At 36.3% G+C, this 15459-nt stretch overlaps 1 protein-coding gene across 2 annotated transcripts in view; it reads left to right on the top strand.

Annotated features, from left to right (window-relative positions):
• LOC101897758 (fibronectin type-III domain-containing protein 3a) overlaps nt 1-15459 on the top strand; it is a 660976-nt gene that overhangs the window by 420575 nt on the left and 224942 nt on the right. For both annotated transcript variants that reach the window (XM_059125593.1, XM_059125594.1), the window contains one exon: nt 10458-10493. In XM_059125593.1, coding sequence (XP_058981576.1) covers nt 10458-10493 — 36 coding nt within the window. The remainder of the gene's footprint in view (nt 1-10457; nt 10494-15459) is intronic.

Genomic DNA, 15459 nt, shown 5'->3' on the forward strand with positions numbered 1-15459 from the left:
CTCAGTCGCAAAATGCGACGTTTATACCAGACTTCCTGCCATGTATTTATTAATCTGCAATATTAATATTTTATGGCCCCAGGTTCTTGGGGTTCGTTTCTAATTTTTTTAAACCATGACCAATCCGAGTTGTCCAGTTTAGGTACTGAAGAATAATATTTAAATTGACGTATAGATGACGTTCGGAATAACGTGGAAAGGTTTATGGTAAAAAATTAAGCCGAAATTTATGCAGAGTATGACTAAACCTAAAAAATCCTTCAAAGAGGCGTTCGTGTTTTATGAACTTCATGGGTTCTCAGAATTTTGGCTCTTTGTGGGGGAGGTCCCCGAAGTAGTGGACCGATATATCCCATCTTCACACCACGCGTTGGGCAAATAAAAATATTGTGATGTGTGTGATTTGATGAAAACTGGATGTTTAATTCGGTTGTTATTGTTTTGGTTATTCAAAACTTTGATCCTTGATGTTTTATAAGGGCCTTAAATACTAAAAATTTTGACCCTTTGTGGGGGAGATACCGTCTGTCTGTTGTAATCACGCTATCTTTCGAACGAATTGAGATAGGAGGCTAAAATTTTACACACATGTATAGTTTGCCAGTAGGCAGGTTAAGTTCGTAAATGTTCCATGTAGGTCCACGTTATCATATAGCCCCCATATAACGGTACCTCCCGATATTCGGTATTTTGATGATTTTAGCGACATTATTTACCGGAATTGTTTCAAATTAGGTATTTAGAATTCGCAATATACACTACAGCCTAAGACAGAAAATTGTCTGTGCAGGTCCACGTCTTCGTATAGCCCCCATATAACGGTACCTCCCAATATTCGGTATTTTGATGATTTTAGCGACATTATTTACCGGAATTGTTTCAAATTTGGTATTTGAAGTTCGTAACAGATATTACAACCTGTGACAGAAAATTGTCTGTGCTGGTCCACGTCTTCGTATAGCCCCCATATAACGGTACCTCCCAATATTCGGTATTTTGATGATTTTAGCGACATTATTCACCGGAATTGTTTCAAATTTGGTATTTGAAGTTCGTAATGGGTACTGCAGCCTATGAAAAAAAATTGTCTATGCAGGTCCAGGTCTTCGTATAGCCCCCATATAAGTGTACCTCCCGATATTCGGTATTTTGATGATTTTAGCTTCACTATTCACCGGAATTGGTTCAAATTTAGTATTTGAAGTTCGTAATGGATGCTACAGCCTAAGACATAAAATTGTCTATGCAGGTCCAGGTCTTCGTATAGACCTCATATATTAGTACCTCCCGATATTCGGTTTTTTTATGATTTTAGCGACATTATTCACCGGAATTGTTTCAAATTTCGCATTTGAAGTTCGTAATGGCTGCTACAGCCTATGACAGAAAATTGTCTATGCAGGTCCAGGCCTTCGTATAGCTTCGATATAACGGTACCTCCCGATATTCGGTAATTTGATGATTTTAGCTACACTATTCACCGTTTATTTCAAGTTTAGAATTTGAATATGGTAATGGCTTATGACAAAGAATGCCTATGTAGGTCCAGGTCGTATAGAACCCAATATAACGGCTATATTCGGTATTTTTAAATTTTAACAGAATTTTTTAAGGATTTTATTTTTTGAAAATTTCCAAATTCCTTCCAAATGGTGGAGAGTATTCCAAGTTCGGCCCGGCCGAACTTACTGCTTTTTAACTGAAGTATCCATTTGTTGCTTTTATAATTTTGAATCCTAATCGCAACATTTTGCTCTTTGTGAGAGAGAGTGTATCAACTCCCTGTTTACATCTCCTCTTTACAATGCGCATAACTGCATTCATTCGCTGTCATTCATTGGCCCCTTTATGTCCAAAACATACATTTTGTGAATGTTTTCAACTCTCTATGCAGTTATGGCAAATTGTAAATCCCCAAATTTACCCCACCCCCCACGAAACGACTTTGAAGCCCTGCCGCCATCCTAAGCATTTTGGAATGATGGCTATGTAAAGCTCGATGCCGAGGACTAGCTAAACAAATGTCGGCCTGTTAGAGGCTATTTCAACAGTAAAGCAAAGAAAAAAGCCCATCATTCGAATCGAAACAAATATCATCAGTTACAACGAGGAGAAGAGGAGATGTCTTCATCAAAGGAGCCAACGAGCGAATGAATAGGATTTTCATTGGAAAATCCTCTGAACGGAAAAAAACGGTGCAATAAAACTCCAAAACTGTTTGGTGTGTAAATTAATCAACACACCAAACAACATCATCATCATTCGTCAGTCATCAGTTTCTATGACTTGTTACGTTGTTTCCATTAAAATTTTATCCCAATTCGTGGAAGCTAGTCAAAAATAGTCCAACAGAGGAAGCTCGATTTTTTTTTCGCTTTGGCCAATGCAATGTCTTCTGCTTCTGCTCAGCAAATAGGCAGGATGGTGAATAATGGACATGTCGGCAGGCAGACCGGGCGTATAGGGTGGGCTGGCTGACTGGCTGCTTGGCGATTTGGAAATGTTTGAAATATTAGGTGCTTTGCCTATCCAGGCATTCGTATATGCATCCATTGACTTTAGAATTTCCACTACGCGGGAAATAATCGATCAATGGCTACCTCTATGACTAGCATAACACCCTGAATGTTTGGAATTCTTTTGTTGCCATTGTCTGCTGCATAATGGCTAAATGAGGTGTTTTAGGAGGATTTAGGTGGGAGGTTGTGAAAGACAAATAGAGTTTATTTTTGCTTTTTCAGGAATTTAAAGGCAGATTTTTAGATGTGGATAAATTTTGTATGCACTTTTTGGGCACAAATAAATATGGATAAAAAATTATCCAAATATTTGGATAATAAAAATTATCCACATATTTTGGATAATAAAATTATCCACGTTTGTGGATAAAATAATTATCCACCTTGGTGGATAAAATAATTATCCACATTTGTGGATAAAATAATAATCCACATTTGTGGATAATAAAATTATCCACGTTTGTGGATAATAAAATTAGCCACGTTTGTGAATAATAAAATTATCCACGTTTGTGGATAATAACATTATCCACGTTTGGATAATAACATTATCCACGTTTGTGGATAATAAAATTATCCACGTTTGTGGATAATAAAATTATCCACGTTTGGATAATAACATTATCCACGTTTGTGGATAATAAAATTATCCACGTTTGGATAATGACATTATCCACATTTATGGATAAAAAATTATCCACGTTTGTGGGTAATTAAATTATCCTCGATTATGGATAATAATCTATCCACTATTGTGGATAATAATACTATCCACCTTGGTGGATAATAAAATTATGCATTTTTTTTAATTATATACGAGGTGAGATAAAAAACCTGTAACAAAGTCAAACGCCATATTTTTTAAATTTTTTTTTTAATTTTATTGAATGAAAGCAAAAAATGTCGGAAATAGCATCAAAATTTCGAATAAGTCTAGATTTGTTCGAATTGGTCACCTTTGGCAGGAGTTATGACCTTCAAACGGCCAATGAAACCGTCACACGCTGCCCGAATGTTGCTCTGCGGTATTTTGGCCCATTCTCGGCAGAGCGCTTGCTTGAGATGATCGACACTTTGGTATTTTTTAGTGCCAACCTTGTTTTCCAAAATACTCCAGACACAATAGTCTAACGGATTGGTATCCGGAGATTTTGATGGCCATTGTGCGCTGGAAATGAAGCGAGGAACCTCATTTTGTAACCATTCTTGAGTGGCGGTGGCGTGCTGAGTGCGATGGTGCTGTTGATGGTCCTGTTGGAATGTCCAAGGTCTGCGGCCAAAATGTTTGCGTGCCCAAGGCTTTAATACACCCTCCAGAATATTTTTTGGCGAAAATATTTGGCATTTATTCTGATGCCACTGTCGATTAATACGAGCGGAGAGCGACCATCGACTCTTATGGCGGCCCATACCATCACCATGGCCGGCGCTTGAGTTCTGATGGCCAAACGAAGGTGCACATTTTCAGCTGACCTCTTTGGCAAGTAAATACGATCATTTTGTTTGTCTACAAACTGCTAGACAACGAATGTTTTCTCATCGGAGAAAACCAGATTCAGCAGTTCACCAATATCGGCCAAGCGAAGCAACTTTTTAGCTCTATTGAGTCTATTTTCTTTTTGTTGCGATGTAAGTTCTTGCACTTTTTGGAATTTCAATGGCTTTACCCCGAGCTCATTTTTAAAAAAACAAGGGAACTGATGAAGATTGGTAGCTCTTTCCGAAACCTAGGTATTCCCTGTCTTACCTCCTTGTAAACATTACCATCGTTCTCCACTAATAAAAAAAAAGTATTTTTTATAAAATCAACAATAAAGGGATTAAGCCTGACCATTTTGCAACAACTATTTGCCGAATGGAATATTGCGATATGTTCAGCTCACGAGCCATTTTTCGCCCACTGCGACGCGGGTTTCGATCAAGTCGCTACCTTACTTTTCGAACCATTTCTGCTGATGTTGCTGTTTTCTTTCGTCCACTTCCTTGACGTCGGGCTACGCTACCAGTATCACAGTGCGGTTAAGCGATGTTACGAGACACAAAAGATTTATTCACATTTAAATGCTGGAGTGCTCTTGTGGTTTTCCAACCGAATATAAAGAAATCACACTATCCCGCTTGAATTCCATCACGAATAACTTTTTGCTGGAAAATTCTCACCAAAATGCTTTTGTACGCTTGTAAATAATATAATGAGCTGTCACTGGAATAATTTTAACAGCTGTCGGACAAGTGGCTTCGGAATGAAAGCAGTCTGAAGTTGGTTGTAGTTTTTTCATCTCACCCTGTAATTGTGCACATTTGTGGATAATTAAATAATTCTCTCTTGTGAATAATTATATTATCCATGTTTTTGGATAATAACATTATCCAGATTTTGTGGACATTAATATTATCCGGATTTGAGGGTAGGAAATTTGTGGATAATAAAATTATCCACTTTTGTGGATTATAATTCTATGCTCTTTTATGGATAATAATTTTATCCATTTTTGCGGATTGAAATGTAATTTGTGTTTTTGATTGTCATTTTTAGCCTTTTTAAAACCTCCTACCTCTGGTGCTCTCATCTAACCATTTATCTCTGCATTGATTTTTTGTTCGTGGCAGTTAAATAACCCTGTCACCTTCCTTCCTAGGTACTTGCCAATGAATGCTGCAACAAAAAGGCATGCTGATGGAGGTGATTTAAAAAAATGTGTTCGATCAAGTGAGAGCGAGAGAGGGGAAAGTGTGTTATGGCCATGTTAACTCTGTGCGGTATTTTTTGCGGTTTCTTCGTTACACTGCGTGAAAAATCTTTCATCTGTTGCTGTTTTTGCATACCCAAAGCGGTTGTGTGTATGGGTATGTGGGTGGGAGGGGGAGAGGGCTTGGTAATTGTGTTTACATAAAAAAATTATAACAAATCCCATTTTTATACCCTCCACCATAGTATGGAGGGTATATTAAGTTTGTCATTCCGTTTGTAACACCTCTGTCCGTCTGTGGAAATCACTGTAGCTTCCGAACGACTTGTAGTAGATTGATAAAATTTTGCTCATATGTATGTTATGTCTACAGGACTTTTGGTATTGAAAATGGGCCATGTAGGTCCACGTTTTGGTATAGCCCCCACTATAACGGTACCTCCCGATATTCGGTATTTTGATGATTTTAACGACATTATTCACCGGAATTGTTTCAAATTTGGTACTTGCAGTTCATTATAGATACTACAGCCTACGACAGAAAATTGTCTGTGAAGGTCCACGTCTTCGTATAGCCCCCATATAACTGTACCTTCCGATATTCGGTATTTTGATGATTTTAGCGACATTATTTACCCGAACTATTTCAAATTTGGTCTTTAAAGTTCGTAATGGATACCACAGCCTAAGACAGAAAATTGTCTGTGCAGGTCCACCTCTTCGAAAAGCCCCTATACAACGGTACCTCCCGATATTCGGTATTTTGATGATTTTAGCGACATTATTCACCGGAATTGTTTCATATTTGGTATTTAAAGTTCGTAAAGGATACTACAGCCTAAGACAGAAAATTGTCTGTGCAGGTCCACCTCTTCGTAAATCCCCCATACCTCCCGGTATTCGGTATTTTAATGACTTTAAGGACATTTTTCACCAGAATTGTTTCAAATTTGATATTTGAAGTTCGTAACTTATACTACAGCCTACGACAGAAAATCGTCTGTGCAGGTCCACGTCTTCGTATAGCCCCCATATAGCGGTACCTCCGATATTCAGTATTTTGATTTTATCGACATTATAGCCGATTTTTTTAAGTTTTGCATTTGAATATTCTAATGGCTTATGACAAATGTTACCTACGCAGGTTCATGTCGTCGTATAGACCCTAATATAATAGCTACATTCGGTATTTTTAAGATTTCAACAGAATTTTTAACGGATTTTATTGTTTTTGAGAATTGCCAAATTCGTTCCAAACGGTGGAGGGTATTCAAAGTTCGGCCCGGCCGAACTTACAGCTTTTTTACTTGTTTTTCCTTTTTTTCCTGCATACTTGTGTCTTTTTTTTTTTCTTCTTCTTTGCTTTGCCTCAGATTTTTAATTCCCTGAATATTTCTGTGAATGACCCCGAAATGCTGGTGAAATTCCTTTGAAATATTTTTCGGTTATTTTTTCGTGACTTTTTAAATGCGGGGTGTTACCGCGATACTTAAACAGCAACATCATACATATTTACAAAATTTATGGAAAGCTGGAGATTTTTTTCATGCTGCTGTAATTCCTGCATTTGTAATGATCTTTTGACTTGTGTGTGTGTGTGTGGGCCGTTTAGGTTTCAATTTTGTAATCGGTTTTTTTACTTTCACTTTTTTGTCTCTTCTTTTGTCGGATTGTCGGATAATGAAGTCGCCTTCCTTCGCCTCCCCCTTCCGTGCGGAATCTTAACCAGCATCACGACAAACCTGTTGACATGTTGGTGGCATTGTTTTTGATGCGTGGCTTTGGAAAATGAGGTTTTGATGGATTTTTTTTTTTTTTTTTTTTTTTTTTTTTTTTGTCTTAAAATCCTTTCAAAGAATTAAATGTCACGAAAATCAACTTTGAGGTGGGTTTTTCAGTGAATATCTGAGCAATCGCTTTTATAATTTATGGAGAGAAAAAACACGGATATATTTTCGCAGCACGAAATGGGTGGCATTTTGAAATCAATTGTTTAGAAGTGTTTTTTTTTTTTTTTTTCAAACCCAAATAATTGTTTTTAAGAAGCATCTGTGATTAATATCCACAGGGTAGGTACTGATAAAGAACTTCTTCGAACATAAGAACTGAAAATGGCTTATAAATTTCAAACATGACCTCTATTTGATAAAAATTGTATTTTAAGCGAATTTCGAATCAGCATGGCTGTATGGATATACAAGATTTAACATTTCTTTAAAAACGTTGACCATTTGAGGAGCGGGACATATGCAGCCCTAATTCGCATTTTTGAATGAAAGGGCTATATATCTCATATTTTTGACTTCGGTTTTGTATAAATATTATAATGTAATAATCAGAACCAATCGTGTATATTTTTTAGCCCTGTCCGTCCGTCCCATATAACGGTATTTTGTATTTTTCCCATTTTCATTTTCCATTTTTCAATGGAATTCTCTGAAATTCTACAAAAGCACTTCTTTGCGGGTATCCTACCCCCTGAAAGAGAATTTTCTATATAGCTCCACGATATCGTATAACTCTCATATAACGGTACCCCCTATATTCGGTATTTTGATGATTGCTACCCACATTTTTTAATGGAATTGTCTGAAATTCTACACAAGGAGTTCTCTCTGACAACATTATCCGCTGAACGAGAATATTGTATAACCCCCATACCATGGTAACCCCGATATTGGATATTATGATTTTAGTCACAATTTTCAATGATTCACCGGAATTGCGTCCAATTTCGTATTTGAAGTTAGTAATGGGAACCACAACCTATGATGGAAAATTGTCTATGCAGGTCCACGTACCTCCCCTGTATTCGGTATTATGATAATATTAGCGACATTATTCACCGGAATTGTTTCGAATTTCGTATTTGAAGTTCGGAATCGTTGCTATAGCCTATGACTAAAAATTACCTTTTCAGCACCACGTCTTAGTATAGCCTCATGTAAAGGCCTTTATTTGAGGGGTATATTTCGATGGAATTTTTTATTGAAATTTTTGAAGTTCTTTCCGAATGGTTTATACCCTTCACCAAAGCTCGGACAGTTTATTTTATACCTTCAGTCATATGGATAAAGGGTGTAATAATTTGATACGACCGAAACGTGCCTCATCGATATAACGGTTTTAGACCCTAGGTCTCTTTGGACCAAATCCGTTTCAGAACATTTGGAGTCGATTTAGCCATGTCAGTTCGTTTGTCTCTCTATCTGTCTGGTCGGCTGGTGCGTACGATAACTTTCGAAGGAAGTATGCGATTTGGTCCAAACGTGGTACTTCGTAATATTATTATAAAACTTAGATCTAGTTCGGAGATAAGAAATATAGCCCACTCTTCCTTCTGGCACCTCCCTCGCAAAAGGTCGAAAATTTCCAAAAAAAAAAAAAAAAAAAAAAAATACTGCCCAGAAAGAGAAAGGATAATCGATTTTTCTTCAATATTGCAAATCCTTATATTTGCATCAATACTAGGTTAGATGCGAAAATGAGCAATATCGGTCCACTCCATCAAGTACCTCTCCAACAAAGTTTCAACATTTTGAATGATTACAACTCTTATAAAATGTGATGTAAGGGTCCGATTGTCTTCAAATTTCACACATCCCAATAATTTTATTTTTCCAAGGTTTGGTGCCAAGATGGAATATATCGGTCCACTCATTCTGGTACCTCCCCCCAAAAAGTCGAAAATTAAAAAAAAAAATCTGCATAGAAAGAGAAACGATAATCCGATTTTGCCCCAGCTTTGCAAATCTTCATATTTGCGTGTGTTCTAGGTCAAGTGCGAAAATGGACCATATCGGTCCACTCTATCAAGTACCTTCCCCACAAAAAGGGCCAAAATTTTAAATAATTACAGCTCTTATAAAATGTGATGTAAGTGTCCGATTGTCTTTAAAATTTACACATCCCCAATAATTTTATTAATTAATTTTATTATTTTTGAAAAATTGTAACTCGAAAAATTTGATGTAAAAATTCGATTGACTTAAAATTTCACACATCCCAATATTTTCATAAACCCAAGATCTGGTGTTAAGATGGAATATTTCGGTCCACTCCTTCTGGTACCTCCCCCACAATAGGTCGAAATGAAACGCGAAATTAATATCCGATTCCATTTAGACTTGGCACATCTGAATATTTCTATCAACACAGGATCTGTTAGAACATCGATAGAGATCGGACCATTTCTTCTGGTACCTTCCTCCACATACAAGTGTTGTGAAGATGGGTTATATCGTTCAACTCGTTCTGGCATCTCCCCACAAAGGGTCAACATTTTGAATATCCATGAAACGTAAAATTAACATTCGATTCCATTCAGATTCAATTTATCTATCAACACAAGAATTGGTACAGAGATGGGAGGAATAGGGTCATTTCTTCTGGTACCTCACACTCAAAGGGTCAAATTTTTGAATAAATAAAACATTTATAAAATCCGAAATAAGCATAAGTTCTCTTTATATTTCCCGCATCCGATTATTTCCACTAACAAAAGATCTATTGTGAAGATGGGATATATCGTTCAACTCCTTCTGATACCTCCCCTACAAATTGTTAAACTTTTAAATATCCATGTAGCTCATAAAACGGGAAATTGACACCCAATTCCATTCACACTTGGTACATCTCAATATCTTCATCACCACATGATCTGTAATAAATATGGTAAAGATCGGACCATTTCTTCTCCATTCTCCCATAGGGTTCAAGATTTTTGAAAAACATAACGCTCAACCAAGGCGAAGTGTGCATTCGACTCTCTTCAAATTTCGCACAGACAAATATTGTTGTTAACACATGAGATATGCTATGAAAATGATATAAATCTGCGGACCCCTTCTGGTGCCTCACCCACAAAGGGTCCCAATTTTTTAAGCTTTTATCTGTCATAACCTGCGAAAAGAAGTCAGATTTTCTTGTAATTTTGATCAGACCAATATTTTAATCTGTATTACATGTTCATACTCCATTCAGTGGAATGCTTCAGTCGACTACATATTTACATATTGTTCTCACACTCGAGCAGTGATTACCAAGATGAGTATGAAAGCAAATGGTATTGAATAGGGAAATCTAATCGTGTGTTTTTTGACGAATATTTTAGTCTCATGATATGTATCACAAATAGGGATAGTTTATAAGGGCGTATACATATTGTCATAATGTATACGATACAGTGTTCTATTTCTCATTTAAAAATTCTATATCAAATATATAATTTCTATTTTTTTAATTTCAGGTATGTGCCCGGACAACTACAACGATGTTTATAATGGTAAGCAATTCAATAATTTTCTGGAAATGATTCATATAAAACTAAATTTATGACAGAATAAGAATTTAGTTATTTAAATGAGAAATGTTGCATTTTTTCTTTATGAAAATATATTTTTTTCGTAAAATCTAAATATTTTTTTTTAAGAGATATTTAACCTTAACCTCTGGTCAGGCATATACAATAACAAAATACAACCAACACTGATGGCTTGTACTACAAGAGGTGGTGAATATTCTTAAAAATCCAACTTTTTTTTATCCACGATGATGTTCAAAAGCCTTAGACTCACAATTTTTTGCCACGATTTTTTTTTCAAAATATATTTTAGAATCCGGGAAGTCATTGGAAAGTGCTCTTAACCCATACAGGATTTATGCCTAGAAAGATCATGTAAAATATTTTTAAAAAATCCAGGAAGCCCTTGAAAAATCTAATTAAAAATCCACAATTCTTGAGCAGGAAAAATAAATAAGAAAATTTATGTATTTTTTAATAAATAATAATTCATAAGAACCTATTCTTAGGTAATTGTTTTTGCAAGTATCAAAAAATACCACAGACCTCAGAAAAAATTCATGAGCTGTGGCTAGGAAGTTCGTGGAGAAAATTTCCTAGAAAACATTAACACCCGTCAACTTGACAAATATGAAAAATGGCAAAAATTTAAACACATCATAGACCTCGTTTGAATGATATGCGGTATATGACTTGAAAAGGAAAAATCCCCTAATATGGAAGTTTCCGAGGCACCATACGGTGTTATGTTATAATAAAATATTAAAATGATCGAATTTTTCCAAAATTATGACTATCTATGGTAGTGATGCCAAAAAGGTTCCAAATAAATTTAATTTTGATAAAATTTTGCACATATTTTGAGCGACATTATTATTCAGAATTTTAACGATGGTGGGAGATGCCAAAAGGAGTTGGCTATTTTCCATTTTCGCTCCTGCAATGACCTAAGCAGGCCATTTAATATTTGAATTTTTTATAAGAAAATTTTAAATCGTGAATATTATGAGCGTTATGATTTTTGTATGGAGGATACCTTAACGGATTAGTATATTTTTGTCAAGTTCGGACTTCCTTGCGTATTACCTTTGCTATATGAAATATTATTATTCCTACAAATGTTTAGCTTCTGTGGGTGTGGTACCAAGGTTTGGATCGATATTGCAATCTTCAAATCTTCAATACCAATTCAGTCCAAAAATATAACGATGTGAATACTCCATTCAAGAGTTGGCATGCGCATAAGGAACCCAGACAGACTGACGGACATGAGGGTCACTTTAGAGTGAGTAGGCGGGACTTTTTAAAATTCGTACATAAGGGGTACGAAAAGTACTAGACTATACGAAATGTAAAAAAAACTGTGCTGCAATTCCTCATAGGGGTCCCTAATTCGTCAAGTTAACCAGAGAAACTGGAAGTATATTTTCTAGGGTATGAAAAGTTCTGAAGGGTATACAATCATCCAACATTTTTATTAAAGGCTTAGACTTTGAAATTTAACACAGGTGCCACTATCAGTGCTACACATGGGATTTTGTGAGTTTTCTCGAAATTTCTACTGAAAGGTAGTAGAATGAATGAAAGCAAAAAATGTCGGAAATAGCATCAAATTTTAGAATTAGATTTGTAGAATTAGATTTGTAAGAATTGGTCACCTTTGGCACAAATTATGGCCTTCAAACGGCCAATGAAACCATCACAGGCTGCCCGAATGTTGCTCTGCGGTATTTTGGCCCGTTCCCGGCGAAGCATTTGCTTGAGGTGATCGACACTTTGGTATATTTTAGTGCCAACCTTGCATTTCAAAATTGTCCAGACACAATAGCCCAACGGATTGGTATCCGGAGATTTTGATGGTCACTGTGCGCTGGAAGTTAAGTGAGAAATCTCATTTTGTAACCATTTATGGGTGCGGCACGCTGAATCCTGTTGGAGTGTCCAAGTTCCGCGGCCAAAATGTTTGCTTGCCCAAGGCTTTAATACACCCTCCAGAATATTTTCGCCATAATATTCGGCATTTATTCTGGTGCCACGGTCGATTAATACGAGCGGAGAGCAACCATCGGCTGTTATGGCGGCCCATACTATCACCATGGCCGGCGCTTGAGTTCTGATGGCTAACCAAAGGTTTACATTTTCAGCTGACCTCTTTGGCAAGTAAACACGATCATTTTGTTTGTTTAGAAACTGTATCAGGGTAACGAGCGATGGTACGAGACACAAAGGATTTAAATGCTAATATAAAGAAATCACACTATCACGCTTGAATTCCATCACGAATAAGTTTTTTTCTGGAAAATTCTCACCGAAATGCTTTTGTACGCTTGAAAACAATATAATGAGCTGTCACTGTTTAAGAGCTGTCGGACGAATGGCTTAGAAATGACTGCAGTCTGAAGTTGGTTTCATTTCACCCTGTACAGCTAAAGTTCTTAAATTCTATTTAACGATGCTGAGATTTTCTGCAATTTTCAATTTCAAATCTTTCTTTTGGGGAATTGAATCTTGTACCAGACATACGAAAAATCTTCATTTCGATTCTGCCCATATTGCCAGCTAAAATACGTATTTTTATCAGAATAAATATTTCCTACTAGCGAACATCAATTTAAAATCAACTTTTTGAGAAGCTCTGCAAAAATATTTTCAAATTTTAGTAGACTTCCAAATATATAGACCAATATATGAGCTTCCTCAGGAAATACTCTCCCGTCCCGATATACATATTTAGTAAATTCACCCTTGAAAAATTCATATTTCTGTGAGTGAAATATTTAATAATTATTCCGCAATGGAAAATATGATAAAAATGCTAAGAGCGCGGAAAAGGGACACGGAAAAAAACATCAATCTTACAAAAGAATATTAATTGTTAAATTACTTATCAAAAATATAACGAAGCCTTAAGAGAATATCAAGGAGGATTTGTTTGTAATTTTTGTAAAATGGAAACAAAAGCAAATAATGTACCCCGAGTACAGGCGTTAGAAACGGAATCAAAGTCATAATTATAATTGTAGTGTAAACTCAGATAATTAGTTCCGTAGTTACCACCTACCGTCATTACCACCCCACCCCCCACTAACCTGTTCTGTTTTTGTAATAACAAAACACAATACATCAATTAGAGGAAAAGTCTTGGAGTGACAATGATGGCCAATTGTGTTTGGAGCCATGAAAATGGCTGACTGGATGGCTGGCTGAATGGATGGATTGTTAATGGAAAGTGACAATAATTGGTAATTTGGTGACATTCTTACCAAATGCCAATATCAATTTCGCCCACGACAACAATAACAATACTAATAACAATGGGTTCATTTTCTCGGAATTCAGGGCAAAAAGTGTAAACGGGACAGGGAGAGAAATAAGGAAAGAAATTTAGGGAGGAAGCAAAAATGACAATATGGACAAGTAGCACCCACGCAAAACTAAAGAAGAAGCAAAAGAAAATAACAACGAAAAGGTCAGAAAAAATAATCAGAAGACCGCTAAAGAGGTCTACCACCCATAGGAAAGGTCTTCTATTAACAGAAGAGGTCATCTAGCTAAAGAAGAGGAATTCTAGCCATAGATGAAGTCTTCTATCCATTCATAGAAGAGGTCTCCCACTCATAGAAGAGGTCTTCTATTCATAGAAGAGGTCTTCTATCCATTCAAGAGGTCTTCTATCCATAGAAGAGGTCTTCTATTCACATAAGAGATATCCTATTCATAGAAGAGGTCTTCTATTCACAAAAGAGGTCTTCTTTTCCTAGAAGAGATCTTCTATTCATAGAAGAGGTCTTCTATCCATTCAAGAGGTCTTCTATCCATAGAAGAGGTCTTCTATTCACATAAGAGATCTCCTATTCATAGAAGAGGTCTTCTATTCACAGAAGAGGTCTTCTTTTCCTAGAAGAGATCTTCTATTCATAGAAGAGGTCTTCTATCCACAGAAGAGGTCTTCTATCCAAAGAAGAGGTCTTCTATCTATAGAAGAGAACTTCAATCCATAGAAGAGCTCTTCTATTCGTAGAAGAGGGGTTGTATTCATAAAAGAGGTATTCTATTCACATAAGTGACCTTCTATCCGTAGAAGAGGTCTTCTATCCATAGAAGAGGTTTTCTATCCCTAGTAGATATCTTCTATACATTGAAGCGGTCTTCTATCCATTAAAGAAATCTTCTATCTACATAAGAGGTCTTCTATCTATAGAAGAGATCTTCTATTCATAGAAGAGGTCTTCTGTCCATAGAAGAGATCATCTATCCATAGAAAAGATCTTCTATCCAAAGATGAGGTCTTCTATCCATAGAAGAAGTCTTCTATCCAAAGAAGAGGTCTTCTATCCATTAAAGAAATCTTCTATCTACATAAGAGGTCTTCTATCTATAGAAGAGATCTTCTATTCATAGAAGAGGTCTTCTGTCCATAGAAGAGATCATCTATCCATAGAAAAGATCTTCTATCCAAAGATGAGGTCTTCTATCCATAGAAGAAGTCTTCTATCCAAAGAAGAGGTCTTCTATCCATAAAAGAGGTCTTCTATCCACAGAAGAGGTCTTCTATCCATAGAAGAGGTCTTCTACCCATAGAAGAGGTTTTCTATCCATAGAAGAGGTCTCCTATCCATAGAAGAGGTCTTCTATCCATAGAAGAGATCTTCTATCCATAGAAGAGATCTTCTATCCATAGAAGAGATCTTCTATCCATAGAAGAGGTCCTATACTCACAGAAGAGGTCTTCCATCCATAGAAGAGGTCTTCTATCCACAGAAGAGGTCTTCCATCCACAGAAGAGGTCTTCTATCCATAGAAGAGATCTTCTATCCATAGAAGAGATCTTCTATATATAGAAGAGGTCTTCTATTCATAGAAGACGTCTGCTATCCATAGAAGAGGTCTTCTTTCCGAAGGAGAGGTCTTCTATCCATAGAAGAGGTCTTCTATCCATAAAGGAGGT

This window comes from Musca domestica, unplaced genomic scaffold, assembly GCF_030504385.1.
Source record: "Musca domestica strain aabys unplaced genomic scaffold, Musca_domestica.polishedcontigs.V.1.1 34, whole genome shotgun sequence".
NCBI lineage: Eukaryota > Metazoa > Arthropoda > Insecta > Diptera > Muscidae > Musca > Musca domestica.